Genomic DNA, 18,771 nt, shown 5'->3' with positions numbered 1-18,771 from the left:
TCAATACATTGTGAAATTCCCGGAGCAAACAATCGGTACGTTATCGTAGTGTTTAAATGTATTTTTATAATGTAATTTGTATGAAAATCTCTTTTGCTTTTACAATAGTTATGTCTCTCTTCCTTCTACATACTATTTGTGATTGTTCCTTATTTCTCGGTTCGGCTAATCACAAACCTATTCCATATGATGAGTCATTTATGATTTAGACTGTTTCTCTGGTATTTTTCGCCTCTCTTTTAACATGTTTAATGTCATAAATATAGATACCACTGTATTGTGAAATGTATATGATGTCATGGCCTGACCCTTGAGATAACTTTGTATTATCTTGAACACCTACGTATTCGTAATCCTATTGAAATAAGATCAACAGAACAAACAGTCATCATGAAGTTGGTTTTATTCGGATTTCTTGTCTGTGTTCTGGTAATCTCTGTGAAAAGTGACACGCGAAATGTTGGGTATGATAAGATTCTTGACTTAGTGCGTGAAGAAATACAGATCTTTCGTGACCCAAAGATTTTAAAATTGGAATCGATGGTCATGACAATGAAAGAACAGCTTAATAGACAGGATGATCAAATTCGAAGTCAGAAGACTCTAATCAAAGAGCAACAGAGGCGCATAGATGGTCAGGAAATACAAATTAAAAACCACGAGAAACAGATACACAAGGCTTTTGAACACATTTCTATGCTAGAAGGAAAAACAATCAATGAAGTGGATCAGAAACAATCAGTGGGAGGCAATAAAATCAAACCATGGAAACATACAGAAGCACGTGACTTTGGAAACATCACTAGCCATTCATTAATAGACCACGCACTACGTCAGTCGATTAAGTCCATGTCGGAAAATACAGGAAACAGGAAAGAAAGACACTCTCTAACAAAACGATTAGGTATAGTATATCAAATAGGTTAAAAATACTATAAGGTGGTTGATCTAAGTATCATTGCATATTTACGCCAATATAAAACGACCGCGAAGATATCAAGGAAACAATTTTCATAACATTAAATCCATACTTTTAATTTTACAAATTGTGACTTGGATGGAGCGTTGTCACATTGGCACTAATACCACTTTTTCTTATATCTAAGTATATGAATAGAATATCTTGAGGACTACTATATAACACTGATATAATAAAGGGACACATCTTTGCATCACATCAAAAGCAATATGTGACAATTACAAATATATAGATATGATGTACAATGAATACATAACTATCAAGAACTTCTTTCCTTTTTGGTATTTGCAGGTTTGAATGATAACACTGTAGCATTTTATGCCTATCTGAGTCACGGGGAATCCCAACCAGGAAAACACCAAATACTCATATTCGATATTGTTAAGACAAACGTTGGACTTTCCTTCAATAAACACAGTGGTATGTTTACTGCTCCAGTGAATGGTGTATACGCTTTTGTCTGGACAGTTTCCTCTGGTACACATAGTTATATCTATTCTCAGCTGGTTGTTAATTCAGATCCATTCGGAGCCATTGTAACAGACAGTGACGAGATTAACGATTACCACACGGTAACTGGAAGTGTAGTAGCAGAATTAAACCATGGAGATGTTGTCTACATACGTACTAACCCAACTGCTAGCATAAAAGGAGTTATCAGAAGTCAAGATGAGATGCGTACAAGTTTTAGCGGATGGAAATTATAATCGAGATCTGAAATCGCATTATTAATAAAAGATCTTTAAATATTATCTAGTTCTCCAGTTTTATAACAGTGTTGACAAATGATACTTTCTAGTGAGAAGCGTTACATTTTTAAACAGGCGACGAAAGGTGTGATCAAATTTTGTTTCTATGTGGAAATGTTTTATGCCATGATTTTGTGGATAAAGATTGTCCTAGCTTTTTATAAAGTTTCGAATACGGTACCCTACCACATCACTGTGAGTATTTTGGAATGCTATGAATAATGATCTTGATTATTTTGAAATAATCGAGTTATATGCTCTCGATAATTTAATTTAAAAAAAAACAGAAAAGCTGCTTTAAAAAATGAAATATACTCCTGCATCAAACATGAACAACAATTCTTCGCACTTCAGAGTAACCCTCATTGCAATTAGGCATGGATGTCAACAAGGTAGCGTCATAATGTCATCAAAGCCCTTCTGCGTGATTAAAAACGCGCTTCAGTGTTGAACCATTGCACATCAGCATGATCATCGCGGTTTACAGTCCTACATATATATATATATATATATATATATATGTAGGACTCTAAAGTGCGATGGGGACACTAAAGTACGATGATCACGCTTAAGTGCGATGGTCTACCCCAAAGTGCGATGCTTACATACGCTAAAGTCCGATGGTCCGCGAAAGTATAGATGTAAAAACGTAGTTTGATTATGACGTTAATAGTCATTTTTATAAACCAAAAACATATGTACATGCCGGGAGATACATCACGAATATTTGATTACCAACTTTTAAACCGGAAAGTGCTTGACATAATTTCAAACCTAACCGGGCTTAGTCGGATAAAACAAACGTGTTTATTTTTGGGTGCTGGAAGAATGACTTGTGTCTTGCGCAGCATAGTCCTTTGACAACATTTCTATATAGATACAAAATAGTATACACAGAGGTATCCTGTTTCCTGTATCCTGCTTCTATTATAAACGAACAGACACTTTAAATCATTGTTTACGTTGCAGTCTACTTAGGGTCCAATTAAAATAATGTCAATTTTATTGAAAAGCCTATCACATATGTTATACCTTAGCATATGTATATACTAGCTTTTGCAAACATTTTTTTTTTAAATCCATGCACTTTTATCCCCTAACCTATGATCCATTGCATGATAAACCATCGTGCATTAGCAAAAAACAACCATCGCACTTTAGCGTGAGACGCCATCGTACTTTAGCGTAGACCATCGCACTTTAGCGTGACCATCGCACTTTAGAGTACCATCGCACTTTAGAGTCATATATATAAGGCAATTGAAATATATATGCAGTCATGAACCCTAAGATAACCTTGTATCTTTAACACCTACGTCTATGAATTCCTATTCAGATAGTTACATAACTAACTGTAATCATGAAGTTGATTTTATTTGTATTTCTTGTCTGTGTTCTAGGATTCTGTGTGAAAAGTGAAACTCAATGTATTGAGTATGATAAGATTCGTGCCTTATTGCGCGAGGAAAAGCAGAATTTTCAGAATCCGAAAATTTCGAAATTGGAATCGATGGTCATGACAATGAATGAGTACTCTAGTAGGCATGATAGGCAAATCAGAATTCAGAAGGGACAAATTCACGAGCAACAGAGACGTATACAGGTCCAGGAAATTCAAATTCGTAACCTACATAGACAGTTAAACGAGGTCGGTAACCAGATTGCTAAATCGGAAGAAAAGAAACAGTATAGAGAGAAAGAAACAATTAGTAATAGGCTCTTTAGTCAATCCTTTGAAGCATACAGCAGTCATTCATATATAAACTACGCACTACGTCAGTCGATTAAGTCTATAACAAACGAGAAAACTGGAAACAGGAAGGAAAGAACACCGTTTACAAAACGATTAGGTATACGGTATGACGGTCAAAGAAGTTAAAAAGACTTCTACGTTTTAATATTGTTTTAATATTGTATCGATAGAGTGACCAAATTCGATAAGTTTTTATCATTACTTGTCTTTGTTTCTACTGTTTCTGATGGAGTTAAGCCATTTAAATATGTATTTTATAATATGTGTTTAATGCAAAGGTGAACGTTTGCGCCTGATAACATTTAAACCCGGTGTATTTTTTTTTTAAATCAACGGTTAGAAGTCAAGAGTCTGTTGTTCAGCGGTTGTCGTTAACTGGTGTGGGTAAGAGGTGTTTCTAGTTTCAATGCTCTTCAACTTTTTACTTGTTTGGCCTTATAACTATTTTGATCTGAGCGTCACTGACGAGCCTTATGAAGACGAAACGCGAGTCTGGCGTATTCAATTATAATTCTGGTAACTTTGATAACTGTTCTCGTTTTTCTTGTTTGTAAGTAACAATGTATAACAAGTTCAAATTTAAAGATCAAAGTACGGGCCTCAGCACGGAGTATGTTACTAAAATTAAGATATCACTCTCCAATATTATCATTTGTATATCAAAAGTACAATGTGACACTGTATCGACTCTTTAAACTACGAAGGATATACGATAATTATTTACAATGTAAACATAACTATAAATAACTTATTTCCCTTTGAATATAGCAGGTTTAAATGATAACATTGTAGCATTTTTATGGCTATATGAGTAACGGAGAAGCTCAACCAGGCAAACACCAAATACTCGTGTTCGATGTCGTAAGGATAAATGTTGGACTTGCCCTCAACAAACACAGTGGAATGTTTTATGCTCCAGTTTATGGTGTATACGTATTTACCTGGACAGTTGTCTCCGGTAAACACAGTTACATTTAATTAGTTATTCTCAGCTAGTAATCAATCCAGATCCATTTGGGGTAATTCAAACAGACAGCGATGAGATAGGAGATTTCCACGCAGTAACAGGAACTGTGGTAGCAGAATTAAACAAGGGAGATGATGTCTACATACCTTCTCATCCTACTAATTATATAAAAGGTGTTATCGTTAGTCAAGATGATATGCGTACAAGTTTTAGCGGATAGAAATTACAGTAAATATTTGAAATCGCGTTTTAAATAAAATATCCTGAAATATAATCTAGTTCTCCTTAAAACAGTGATGACCAATGATACTTCCTACCGAAAGCAAGATAATTTTTAAACAGACGATGAAAATTGTGAGCAGAAATATTGTTAAATATTTTTATTAAATGTATTAAAATAAAAGCAGATACATTACTTCGGCCTTATCATTGCTATTAGTCCGGCGGCTACAAGCATATTTCAGACGAATTGTGCACATCCTGCTACAAGCATGAAATTTGGCATAGACCTTCCTCAACTATTACTCTTTTATTTCAGATAGGGAGGCATTTGAAAAAAATGTCTCACTTCCGGTAAAATTCAAAATGGCGGACGTCATACTTGAATCAGCCTAATATCAAAGGCTAGTATTTGAAAAGGTATTATTATCATGCTACTAGCATAATATTTGGTACAAACCTTTGTTATGTACTACTTTTGGTATATTTTATAGATTAGATGTCTTCAAAAACCCTACTTCCGGTTAAAATCCAACATGACGGACATTGTACTTAAATAAGCTTATTTTTTAGGGAGCGTAAATGAAATGTGTTTTAACGTATTGCTACTATCATTACATTGTGCAGGAACCTTTCTTTGGTGCTTCTGATGGTTATAATGTATAAGACATGTGTCTTAAAAACCCTTACTTCCGGTAATATCCAAAATGGCGGACATAGAAATTTCAATTTATTATTCAAATATTCAACTTTTTTTTAAAATGTAAAGAAAATGATTTTTTTTGTGCTGGTCATTAAACTTTTGGCTTTAAGTTATCCCCCAAACCACTAATTCTATCATGTTGTAAATGTTTAAATATAAAGTTGACACTTCCGGTAAAAATATGACGTTAATTTCAAAGATGAGTCCTCAATCCATTTCTTCTTAGATTGGTTAAAACAAAATAAAATCACTATAGTACTAAAACATATTTAAAATTATTACAATTTTCGGCCAAAAATAACGATCACCACGACATGCACACATAGCAGCGCACGGGAGACCCGATTTTCTACATTAAAAATGACTGCGGCATTCTTTCTTACATCCACAATGTACAAGCTTCTGACAAAATGATGAGGCCTCAAAAAGAGGTTTTTTAAAAGTTATCCTCTTTGTTCCCGCCTGGAGTGGGTAGCGTAAGAGCCAATCCCAAGCTCGTCTCCCTAAACACCTACCTAAGTATATTGCATGATTTACATGCTGGAAAAGACTAGACCAAGTTGAGGGAATAGCCTCAAAAAGCCTTCCCTTTTGCGCAAATAGTTATTTTCTTACTTCGTTAACCATGTTATACCTATCTGTTAAGTTTGTGCGATCTTACAGTAAAACCCCGGCGATTTTGTCTGATCAATCATCATTTTTTATGTCACATCTTCAAATGCAATCAATGTCTCCCACATAGTTTTTTTCCCTTTCAAGTAAAGAGAGAACCATATCACAACAAGTAAAAGCATTGATAATAATAAGTGTGTCAGATCACTCATTGCCTAGTGCATTTGAAAGACCATTGATAGATATTAATCCAAAGTCTTTTGCCCTCTCAGACACAATCCATAGTTCATCTACCCCTATGTCACGGAATAGCGAAACAGTAGTGACAGCATCATCATTAACGACTGTTCGAATCATGACTCGTTCAAGTTCGTGTTTCACTGCATCAGACACATGCACCATGATTCTAGTGTCTGCCTCTAAATGTTAACTTGGTGCTAAACATGAAATACATCACGTGGTGGATAAGATAGAATGTCCTGACCATTTGTTGCTATAACTACCATACGCATCCAAGACACCATCCACTCGTCTTACAGTTTCAAGGTTTTTTATTAAGGTAAGGACATAATACCCAATCAGCATACTCGTAAGGCCGCAATTCACAATCGGAGAGCTGATTTCCCACATTTACAAAGACTGGTATTGGTCCTCACATCCATAAATTTCAAAAACGCATATTTTCTTGCTTTGTTAACCCAATCTGATAAGTGTTTTTCGATCTTACAACAAAATCACGTATCGTTTTCAATGACATTAAATTTATCAAATCCATATGGTGGTGTTGGCTGGTCAATCTTCATTCTACATGCTAAAGTCACATCTTCAAACGCCATTTATGTCACCAACGCAGTTCCTTTTCCAACAAACGTGTTATCTTTTAATGCCTAGTGCATTTGAAAGGTCATGGATGGATATATATCTTAAGCTTTTTCCCCTTCCAAATGCAAACCAAAGTTTGTCTGCCCCTATGTCACGGAATAGCGAAACAGCAATGACATCAGTATCGACTGTTCGAGTCATGACTCAGTTAAGTCTGTGTTTCACTGCATCAGACACATCGATCTTGATTCTAGTGTCAGTCTCTTCGTGTAAACATGGTGCTAAACTTGAAACATCACCAAGTGGTGGATAATATTGAACATCCTGAGCATTTGTTGCTACAACTACCTTGTACTCAAAATTGTATTGAGCAAGCTTCTGTGAATGAAAACTTAAAAGTTCTTTCTTATTGTCGTCATCTCTCTGAAAACTTTGCCAATTTTGAGGATGTTTTTAACCCTGGATTCGTCTGTGTATTCCCTTTCCTCTAAATGTTTCTCTTACTTCTTTTAGCAGCTTTCAAACTAACAGTATTGTCTATGTTCGCATCCGACACTACGTCCACTGTTGTTACAGTTTCAAGGTGTTTCCTAACGAGTATGATGATTAGGTATTATGTCCTTACCTTAATAAAATACCTTGAAACTGTAACAAGAGTGGATGACGTCTTTGATGAGTATGGTATTTGTAGAAACAAATGCTCAGGATATTCTATCTTATCCACCACTTGAGGTATTTCAAGTGTAGCACCATGTTCACATAAAGAAACAAAAACTAAAATCATGGTGCATGTGTCTGATGCAGTGAAACACGAACTTAAACGAGTCATGATTAACAGTCACTGATGATGCTATCAATACTATTTCGCTATTCCATGAGATAGGGGCAGACGAACTATGCAGTCAGGAGTCTACTTCGTCAAAATTATCTCCCCATTACGCCAGTTCATTTTCACAATCGTAGAAATGGAAGCCATTGTAGGGATGACGCGCTACCAATATTGCTCTTGGAAACCGATAAATTTATCCACATTGCACCATTACGATCCTTATATGTCAGTTGTATTTTAAAAGACAAATGTATCAACTAGCTAATGAGCATCAGTTAATAATCTTGTCTGCATTGATTCAACTTAAAACTATTGTCTGACCAGTTGTCAGGTGGAATTTTCGAAAATTCATAAACATTTAAAAAAATTCTAATTAAATATTTCGTGGAAGGGCAGACTAGTTTTTTTTAGTGTATGAAGACTATAAACCCTAGTAATCACACACAAAAAATTAGAATTTTTAGAAGATATGCATTTTCATCATCCAACTCGAAAGACTGTCGTCAAGTACTTTCAGTAAAAAAATAGCTATTCGAACACACCTTCTCTGTTTTTGTGACTCATTAGATAGGTATTTCACTTGACTCATATATTTCATCTTTTAGTACTGTGATTTTTTTGTGTTATAAAGTCAACCTGTAGCTTTAATATATAAAAATGATAGAATCTGAAGCGAGACGATGTATGAAATATTCTTATTTTGTACGATATCAAGACAAAATACTCAACTCAAACACGCCCTAACATAAAAAGGTGCACTCGATTTTCTCTTTTCGATACAATTGTTACCCATTTTTTGGAATTTTTTCTTCAGTCACATAATGAAAGGGCAGACACGAAAATTACTGAACTAATAGATTGATATGTTTTCCGTCCGTGGTAAGTTTTTCATAAAAATCGGAGGTTATGCATTTTCTTCATCCAACTTGAAAGATACCCATGTCGTCGACTTGATATCTACTTGTTCTGCTTAACTATGTACTACATACATTGAAAACTTATGCAAATGGTGTTTTTAAAATAAAACACCTCGTAATTGAGAAGAAAATTGCAATTTTGTTTGTTTCTATTAACTTTTTAAAATTTTGTCACTATAGTAAACAATACAGTAAACATTTATCGCCTTCTCTAACAAAGAGCTTCGATTCTTTTGTTCTATTTCAACCTGGTTTCCGACTGTATGGATTGTGTTTGGGAAGGCAAAAATATTTGGATTACTATCTATCAATGGCCTTTCAAATGCACTAGGCAATGTCAGAGTGATCACACACACTTATTTCTGACCCATACCTTTACCGGTTGTGATATGGTTCTCTCTTTGCTTGAAAAGGAAAAAAGGACTGCGTGGGACACATTGATGGTATTCGAAGATGTGACTTTAACATAAAGAATGATGATTGGTCAGCCTAAATCACCGGGGTTTTACTGTAAAATCGCACAAATTTATCAGATGGAGCTAACATGATTAACGAAGCAAGAAAATCCTTTTTTTGCACAAAAGGGAAGGCTAATTATAAGTGAGGCTATTCCCACAACTTGGTCTAGTCTTTTCAAGCATGTAAAACGTGCAATATACTAATGCAGGTGTTTAGTGAGTCGAGCTTTGTATTGGCTCGTATGCTACCCAGTCCAGGCACTAATGGATTGCGAAGGGACAAAGAGGGTCCCTTTAAAAAAAACTCTTTCTGAAGCCTCATCATTTTGTCAGAAGCTTGTACATTGTGGATGTAAGAAAGGATGCCGCGGACATTTTCAATGTGAAAAATCGGGTCTCCCGTGCACTGCGATGTGTGCATGTCGTGTTGATCGTTATTTTTGGCCGAAAATTGTAGTAAATTTAAATAAGTTTTAGTACTATAGTGATTTTATTTTGTTTTAACCAATCTATCCAAAACTCTACATCGAAGAAATGGATTGAGGACTCATTTTTGAAATTTTCGTCACATTTTTACCGGAAGTGTCAATTTATATTTAAACATTTACAACATGATAAAATAAGTATTTTTGGGGATAACTTACAGCCAAAAGTTTAATGACCAGCATAAACAAAAAATCATTTTCTTGACATTTTAAAAAAAAGTTGAAAATTTGAATAATAAATTGATATTTCTATGTCCGCCATTTTGGATATTACCGGAAGTAAGGGTTTTGAAGACATATGTCTATACATTGTATCCATTAGAAGCACAAAAGAAAGGTTCCTGCACAATGTAATGATAGTAGCAATACGTTAAAACACATTTCAATTACCCTCCCTAAAAAGTAAGCTTATTTAAGTACAATGTCCGCCATGTTGGATTTTAACCGGAAGTAGGGTTTCTGAAGACATCTAATCTATTTCATTTATCCAAAAGTAGTAAAAAACAAAGGTTTGTACCAAATATTATGATAGTAGCATGATTATAACACATTTTTACACACTAGCCTTCGATATTGGGCTGATTTAAGTATGACGTCCGCCATTTTGGATTTTACCGAAAGTGAGACATTTTTTCAAATGCCTCCCTATCTGAAATAAAAGAGTAATAGTCGAGGAAGGTCTATGCCAAATTTCATGCTTGTAGCACGATGTGCACAATTTTTCACAAATCCGCCGTACTATATAGATTTATCAAAATTAATAAGTGGGAGAATAATAGTCAATACCATTTGTGTTGTTTATTTTTAGTTGGAGAAAGAGGAACTTTGGACGTTAGTTGAAAAGTTTAAGATGGGTGGCATAATAGGAGGAAAATTACAAATACAATGTACAATAGTATTACAGACGCAATAATTTGAGGACACGACCCCCTTTGTTTCCTGTGTACAACAACCAAGATATAATTAATGCAAGGATATTAGAAATGCATAATACAGAACAGATTTTAAGCACAAGCCATCACTCAAATTACTGTCATGTTAGGACACTCAATCCTGCAAAATGATTTACTAAAGTGTGTAGAATACTGAAAACTAGTAATTGATACATTTCATAGAAATGTTCGCAATTAAGGATGTTAAGATACACAGAAACAAAAGAGCAATATAACCAAAGAAGACATGAATATTGATAATAGGCGGAATATTACATTCAAACTCACAAGTGACAACACTTAGCATGGCTTTTGTGGGTTTTACAACGAGCGTTGTAGACAAATATGCCATCCGGAGGTGTTTGTTTTAAGATGAATAACTTAATATCGAGGTACGGCAAAAATAAAAAATACAACAGTCAACGAAAGTACATAAAACACAACATAGTAAAAATACATACTGCGCAAAATGAATCCCACCAGAAACTAGGATTGCAAACAGATGGTGTGTTGACAGGGTAAGAAGATCCTGCTTTACATTTACCGCTTATACATGTTATATGGCAATGTTCAAAATACCGCTACAATTACAACATTATGCGACAGGAATACAGGACAAATAAACGCTCAGAACACTGCGGAAAGAGAAATACATAAATGCATAATATGAAAGTACATTACAAAAGAAGTATAACATAGTAGTAATCTTATCTTTTACAAACATACTGAACATAAAAAAAAAAAAAAAAAAATCACACCATAAAACGATACGACACACTACAATATTGAACCAAACCCATAACAGAACAATTATAACTTTAATACATAAATGATAGGTGTATTTTAAATACCGATGCAAATTAACACAAAAGTCATATTCGGAAATATATCACGTTTGGTACTAAAAATACGGCAGACGACATTGGTGTTAAACCACTATCTAAGACTGAGTAAAATATCGTTAGTTAGACACATACACATCGAACTGATTCATTTATTTATGATGTGTTAAAAAATTACGGGTATTTAATATAAGCTTTCTTCCTTGTAACGCATTTTCTGCGGAAGGAACAATATTTATGTAAAGTGTGAATACATTTGCACGCTAATAACGTGTCAATTTCGAAACGTGAACACAATATGACTGAAGAGAGGGTTCTTTTGTAGAATTGGTAAACTGATAATTTCGGAGTTAAAATCAACCGTTTGTCTTTGTTGTGAAAATTAAGGTGGTTTGGGTGTCATTAATTAAAACCCATAGAATGTTTGATTATTTGTCAAAATGTAGTGTTTCTAAAATGTGAGAGGAGAGCTCTTATAACATTAGATAAAAAAAGAAAAAAAATCGGGTCAGCGAACTTGTTTTCTTGCTGCATAATAAAAAGGGTAAACTCACAACACTTTCTATATAGAATTGCTTTATCTGAGTTATAACCCCTTCTATCTGAGTAACCTCCAATTATTTGGAAAAATTGAAAAAAAAGAAATGAATCAAACACGAGTATGATGTTATTTAAAAATTACAGCCATAAATATGAAAAAAACCACATAATTTTCTATATTAACATCAAAGATCTTACACATGAATTACATACTAATCTCAAAGTTTGCACATTTCATTCAAGATCTAACAGTCCCTATGAAGATATGTTCGCTTAAACGGGCGTCTTATGTTTATCTTTTACTTGTTTAGCAGAGAAGAAGTACATATCCATTGTCAAGTGTATGGTTTGACCTAGACGAGATCAAGCCTACAACCTATGTAATTAGATTAAAATATGCCAGTGGACATTTAAAAGCACGACAGATTGTCCTGTGAATAGGTAACATGTTCGTGTCGTCATCGTTATAATTTTGTAACTTGTCATAGATAAAATCGTTCTAAATAAACCAGACCAGACGTTCGTATCTTTTCGTTCATGCAGTGCTCATAGCATATAAAGTACTTGATAAGAAATTTTATACCTTGTTTAACCTTGTCATGCATCCTTGTAGTGAGAGTAGCATGTTCTGATAACTGGACACCCAAACTCAGACCATATTGAGTTAAAAATTGCAAATATACCACTATTATGAAACGAAAATTGTCAATCTTGTACGTAAGCTATTTCCCAAGGAAGAACGAATACTAAGATTTATAGCGAATCATCTAATTGGTCAAACATTTGTCAGTAAAACGAAATTTCTTAAAATCATGCTGTGTCTTTTTTCATGGAAGCAAACATTTATATAATATATATATAGAATAACCATACGTTGTTAATTGTACAAGGCTGGGAAACAGTAAGAAAGCGAGACTGTGCGTAGCATTTCTACCTGTTTCGAGCCGAGTACAAATAACATTGATATCTCGAGACAATGTATGTTTACTTTTATATACTGCAACTCTTATTACTGCTCTAAATGAAATATTTAGGGTAAACACCGTCATTTCTTAATTTTATGTGGATGACGTAAACATTCCGCGAACCTATATGATTTTTGACGTCATTAATAGACCTCTACGTAAACACATGGTCAACGTCATAGACAAGGCGATATACGGTCAGATATGAATACAGGGTCAATGCAATTTGACTGCTGCAATGGGTATCACCAGCCCAGTAGCCAGTATTTCGATACTGACAGGAAAATACGGATTTTTTGTGTTATTAAAATTTGCTGTAACAAAATGTTAGAAATTATTATAAATTAAGGAATGTATCTCCTTCACGCAAAGCTCTGATTCCTTTAATGGATTTGGCTATATTGTTGGACCTTTTGGATTATAGCTCTTCATTTTTTATATCAGCTTTGCATTTCATTTTTTTTGCCCACGAGCATCACTGAAGAGACATGCATTGTCGAAATGCGCATCTGGTGCAGGACAATTGGTACCGTTAATGTTATTACTGCCACTGGGTCGATGCCTTTGCTGGTGCACTGTTAATTTCACGAGGATATCACCAGCCTAGTAGCCAGTATTGCGGTACTGGCAGGCAAATACGGATTTTTTGTATTATTAAAATTTGCTTTAACAAAATGTTAGACATTATTATAAATTAAGGAATGTATCTCCCTCATGCAAAGCTCTTATTCCTTTCACGGATTTGACTATACTTTTTGGACCTTTTGGATTATAGCTCTTCATTTTTTATATAAGCTTTGGATTTCAATTATTTTGGCCACGAGCATCACTGAAGAGACATGTATTGTCGAAATGCGCATCTGGTGTAGGAAAATTGGTACTGCTAATGTTATGTTATTACTACCACTTGGTCGATGCCTCTGCTGGTGGACTGTTAGTCCACGAGAGTATCACCAGCCCAGTAGCCAGTACTTCGTTACTGGCATGAAAATACGGATATTTTGTGTTATTAAAATTTGCTTTAACAAAATGTTAGAAATTATTATAAATTGAGGAATGTATCCCCCTCATGCAAAGCTCTGATTCCTTCCACGGATTAGGCTATACCTTTTGGACCTTTTTGATTATAGCTCTTCATTTTTTATATAAGCCTTTGATTTCAACTATTTTGACACGAGCATTATTGAAGAGATATGTATTGTCGAAATGCACATCTGATGCAGGAAAATTGGTACCGTTAATGTTATTATATATATACATTGTTAACTTGCCGGAGCACATGATTTAACCAACGGTACTGTTGTCGTCTTGTTAGATTCATTTTTTGTTAATTTTACTTTGACAATGGTTCTGTCTCTCTGCCTGCTTAACATTGTTTTGACTATTTCTTATTTTTCGGGCGTACTCTATTCCACCCATTCGATTAATGTGTTTGATACTTTGTTTCTTCCATTTTATTAGGGACTTTCCTTTTAAAATTTTCCTCGAAGTTCAGTTTTTTGTGATTTCCTTTTAAAACGTAATTCCATTTTATTAAGGGCAATATAAATGTATATAGTCATGAACTAAACCCCGAGATAACCTTGTATTATATTTAACAGCTACGTATTCGTAATCCTATTGAAATAAGATTAGAAGAACTAACACTCATCATGAATTTGATTTTATTTGGATTTCAGGTGTGTGTTCTGGTAATCTCTGTGAAAAGTGACACGCGAAATGTTGGGTGTGATAAGATTCATGACCTAGTGCGTGAAGAAATACAGATCTTTCGTGAACCAAAGATTTTGAAATTGGAATCGATGGTCATGACAAAGAAAGAACAGCTTAATAGACAGGATGAGCACATTCGAAGTCTTGAGGACTACTGTATAAAACTAATATAATAGAGGGACACATCTCTGCATCATATCAACAGAAATATGTGACAATTACAAGTATATAAATATGATGTACAATGAATACTAGTATATAACTATCAAGAACTTCTTTCCTTTTGGTATTTACAGGTTTGAATGACAACATTGTAGCATTTTATGCCTATTTGAGTCACGGGGAATCGCAACCTGGAAAACATCAAACACTCGTGTTCGATATTGTAAAGACAAACGTTGGACTTTCCTTCAATAAACACAGTGGGATGTTTACTGCTCCAGTGAAAGGTGTATACGCTTTTATCTTGACAGTTTCCTCTGGCTTTCATAGTTTTATCTTTTCTCAGCTGGTTGTTAATTCAGATCCATTCGGGGCCATTCTAACAAGCAGTGAAGAGATTAACGATTACCACACGATAACTGGAAGTGTAGTAGTAGAAATAAACTATGGAGATGTTGTCTACATACGCACTCACCCAACTGCTAGCTTAAAAGGAGTTATCAGAAGTCAAGATGAGATGCGTACAAGTTTTAGCGGATGGAAATTATAATCGAGATTTTAAATCGCATTATTAATAAAAGATCTTATTATCTAGTTCTCCAGTTTTATAACAGTGTTGACAAATGATAGTTTCTAGTTAGAAGCGTTACATTTTTAAACAGGCGACGAAAAGTGTGATCAAGTTTTGTTTCTATGGGGAAATATTGTATGCCATGATTTTGTGGATGAAGTGGGGTTCGTGTTGCTTAGTCTTAAGTTATTTATGTTGTGTCTTCTGTACTATTGTTTGTCTGTTTGTCTTTATATTTTTAGCCATGGCGTTGTCTGTTTATTTTCTATCTAAGAGTTTGACTGTTCCTCTAGTATTTATCGTCCCTCTTTTAGTATATTGAAATACACGTAGAGCAATAACTTAGAATAATTAGTTGGTGATCAATAGTTAATATCATCTGTATTTTTGATTTTCTTTATAATGTAAAGAGAAGAAGGAACTTTGAACGGTGGTTGAAATGTTTGTAACTACTTAAACAATAGAGGCAAATTGAAATTACACTAGTAGTACCGAAGCGCGTCGTTGAAGACACTATCTTCTTTAATTTGTTCCTATCCCTTTTACAAAAGATTTTATAACCAATGCATGCATATTAAAAAGAGCAAAATACAGATCGTAAACTAAGCACAAGATATCACACAAATTACTATACTGAGAGCAAATAAAGGCAACAGTAGTATACCGCTGTTCAAAACTCATAAATCCATGGACAAAAAACAAAATCGGGGTAACAAACTAAAACCGAGAGAAACGCATTAAATATAAGAGGAGAACAACGACATAACACCGAAACGTTACACACACATAAACGGACCAAGCATCAGACAAAACACCACGAGAATAACAAATATAACATGAAAACCACATACATGAATTTGGGATAGACAAGTACCGTGCCACGTCTTATCTCAATTTCTCAAAAATAAGAGAAAACACAAACGACTCAACTTTAAAATGCAACACACACAGAAACGAACAATAATATAACAATGGCCATCTTCCTGACTTGGTACAGGACACTTTTAAAGGGGAATAAAAGTGGTGGGTTGAACCTTGTTTTGTGGCATGCCAAACCTCGCACTTTAATGGCAAAGTTAAATATAACATTGAAATGACGACATAATATTACAGGACTACAATACAAATTAATAGAACATATTAGACAAAGAAAAACATGATTAAGTGACGCCCAGATATAAAAGATCGAAAGTGAAAAAAGTACAAAGTTGTACAACACTGAAGATAAGAACATTCTTATTATATAGAACAATTCATGATATTGCAAACAGTAAATTTTATCAAATGAATATGAAAGAGATAAAGAAACTGAAGTATTAACTAATTACAGAAAACTAAACCCGAATACATAACGCCCAGATATAAAAGATCGAAAGTGAAAAAGGTACAAAGTTGTACAATTCATGCTATTGCAAACAGTAAATTTTAACAAATGAATATGAAAGAGATATACATAATGAAACTGAAGTATTAACTAATTACAGAAAACTAAACCCGAATACATAATGCTATCAACACGTTCTTGCTAAATGATTTACACATGCTTGCGGTACACAGTTTTGAATTAAACTGAACACACACACACACAAACTGACATGTAATAAATCTTAATAAAACAAATAGGTTAACAGATACCACAGGGAGTAAAAGAAAGTTACATGTATAAGAGAGATCGACAAAAGACTACACAACACTACAAATATAACACCAATAACTTCGGCGAAAATTCTAAACGGAAAGTTCCCAAGTAAAAGGCAAAATAAAAAATTTAAACACATCAGAGAAATGGATAAAAATAAATTAGCTTTTGATTTTGACAAATATGTTTATAAATGTACGTGTTTCTCTTATAAAATGAAACATAAAATAAAACATTAAAAACCATCATTTGCAGTCCGAAAGGATTTACATTTCAAGTATTGTTAATAATTGCGATATATTAGCAATGAACTCTTAACAGGAATTATAATATACATTCCACGACGAGACAATTTTTCAAATGATTTTGAAGCTTTTGTTGTTCTTTGTAACAGTCTGTGAGAAGATGTTGCCTTACACGATCATATTAATACTATTGCTTAGCAGATAAGCAGCAAATATCAATTGCCAAGTCTAAGCGGTTTTGTCTGACAAGGATGAAACCTACAATCAAAAATATATATAGGCAATGACAATTCTAATAGTACATTTTATGAACACGAATGTCATATGAAAAGATAACATGTTTGTGATGTCTACCTCAGTATTGTCTTACTTATCATATATAAGATCGGAGTGTTAGATTTCAACGAGATTAGAGAATGGTTTTAACGTTGAATAAGCTACAATTAAAAATTGTTTGCTAGTCCCTCTCTGTGATTACCATTAGATAACTCTGGTTCATTTCCCAATCAATCTCTCATCAAGGGAAGATGAATAATACAATATTCATTCATAATCTTTTTCAAAAAAAAATGAACGGTTCTTTATATTGGTATGTAATCATTTTAAACGTTTCAAATTTATGAGATTATATTCGTACATCAATGTTTTTGATACACCTTTAACAAAAACTGAAATATATTGAATTGATACATTTTGTAATTATTCAAAATTATATCAGAAACCTAAACTTAATTATAAAAAAAATGAACCTGTTAAGGGGAGACAATACTCGCATAACGTTTTCGAATAGGCAAATAATACAACGGAATGTCACTCTTGCATGCAAATGGCACATCAATATAATTAATTAACTGTGCAATCGTGCTCCACCTTCAGTGATGATTCTAATTTATAAATATAACCAAAAGTTGTTAATCTATAGATAGTGAAGACTAATGAAAGCTAACCCACTGTAAAAATATTTCTTTGCAATTTATAAAAACTTCCTCATACAAATACACGAACCTCTTGACTTTCATAGCTCAAAATAAACGTTTTTACACAATATTTGAATAAAGTAGTTAAAGATTATTTGCTTCTCAAAGTGTAAGACGCAATACAAATCGTATGATTGCACCATCTTAGTGCAATACGGATTTAATTAAGTCCTGAACATTTCGACATGTCATTGCTTATATATTTTTTTTTTTATCGAAACCGGTTTTAAACAAATCACAAGTACGTCTTAAGATTCGACTAAATACCTATTTCCCGATGTTATCAGGTAAATTTGCTACATTATACAGATGATATGGGATATGTTCCGTATGTCGTAACTTCAATCCCGTCCCCTTTTCACGAATGTGACCTACCGAATTGGACTTTTTACCAGGAGCAACACAACGTATGCCAAATGTGGAGCAGGATATGCTTATCCGTTCGACAAACATGAAATTAACCCCACTTTTTGTGATTGGGATTGAAGTTATTGCTGTATCTCTATTTGTGACACTTTGTTACCGCATCTTTGTCAATATAATATATGATTTTTGTTCACGCATCGTTTTTTGAATTTGATGCGACTGTCGTACTAGTGAAAGGTTTAGCGCTTTAAAACAAGGTTCTATACACCATGTTCTACATTTTAATTTGTCTGTTCCAAGTCAGGAATGTTCATTTGTTTTATGTG

The 18,771-nt window shown here is 33.9% G+C and overlaps 1 protein-coding gene across 1 annotated transcript; it reads left to right on the top strand.

The window, feature by feature from the left end:
• Positions 1–384: 384 nt before the first annotated feature.
• On the top strand, positions 385–1,731 carry LOC139503226 (uncharacterized). The gene is made up of 2 exons (XM_071292987.1): positions 385–904; positions 1,271–1,731. The coding sequence occupies exons 1-2, from the start codon at positions 391–393 to the stop codon at positions 1,684–1,686; spliced, it is 930 nt and encodes a 309-aa protein (XP_071149088.1). The 5' UTR covers positions 385–390; the 3' UTR covers positions 1,687–1,731.
• The last annotated feature ends 17,040 nt before the right edge of the window (positions 1,732–18,771 follow it).

This window comes from Mytilus edulis, chromosome 14 (assembly GCF_963676685.1).
Source record: "Mytilus edulis chromosome 14, xbMytEdul2.2, whole genome shotgun sequence".
Classification (NCBI taxonomy): domain Eukaryota; kingdom Metazoa; phylum Mollusca; class Bivalvia; order Mytilida; family Mytilidae; genus Mytilus; species Mytilus edulis.
The sequence above is the reverse complement of the archived record's forward strand: the minus strand, read 5'-3'. Positions and strand labels throughout refer to the sequence as shown.

Bases quoted from the DNA above. Each gene is read 5' to 3' on its own strand.
- LOC139503226 (XM_071292987.1), top strand. From the start codon at position 391: ATGAAGTTGGTTTTATTCGGATTTCTTGTCTGTGTTCTGGTAATCTCT. The intron at 905-1,270 runs GTATAGTATATC...TGGTATTTGCAG, and splicing joins CTCTCTAACAAAACGATTAG to GTTTGAATGATAACACTGTA.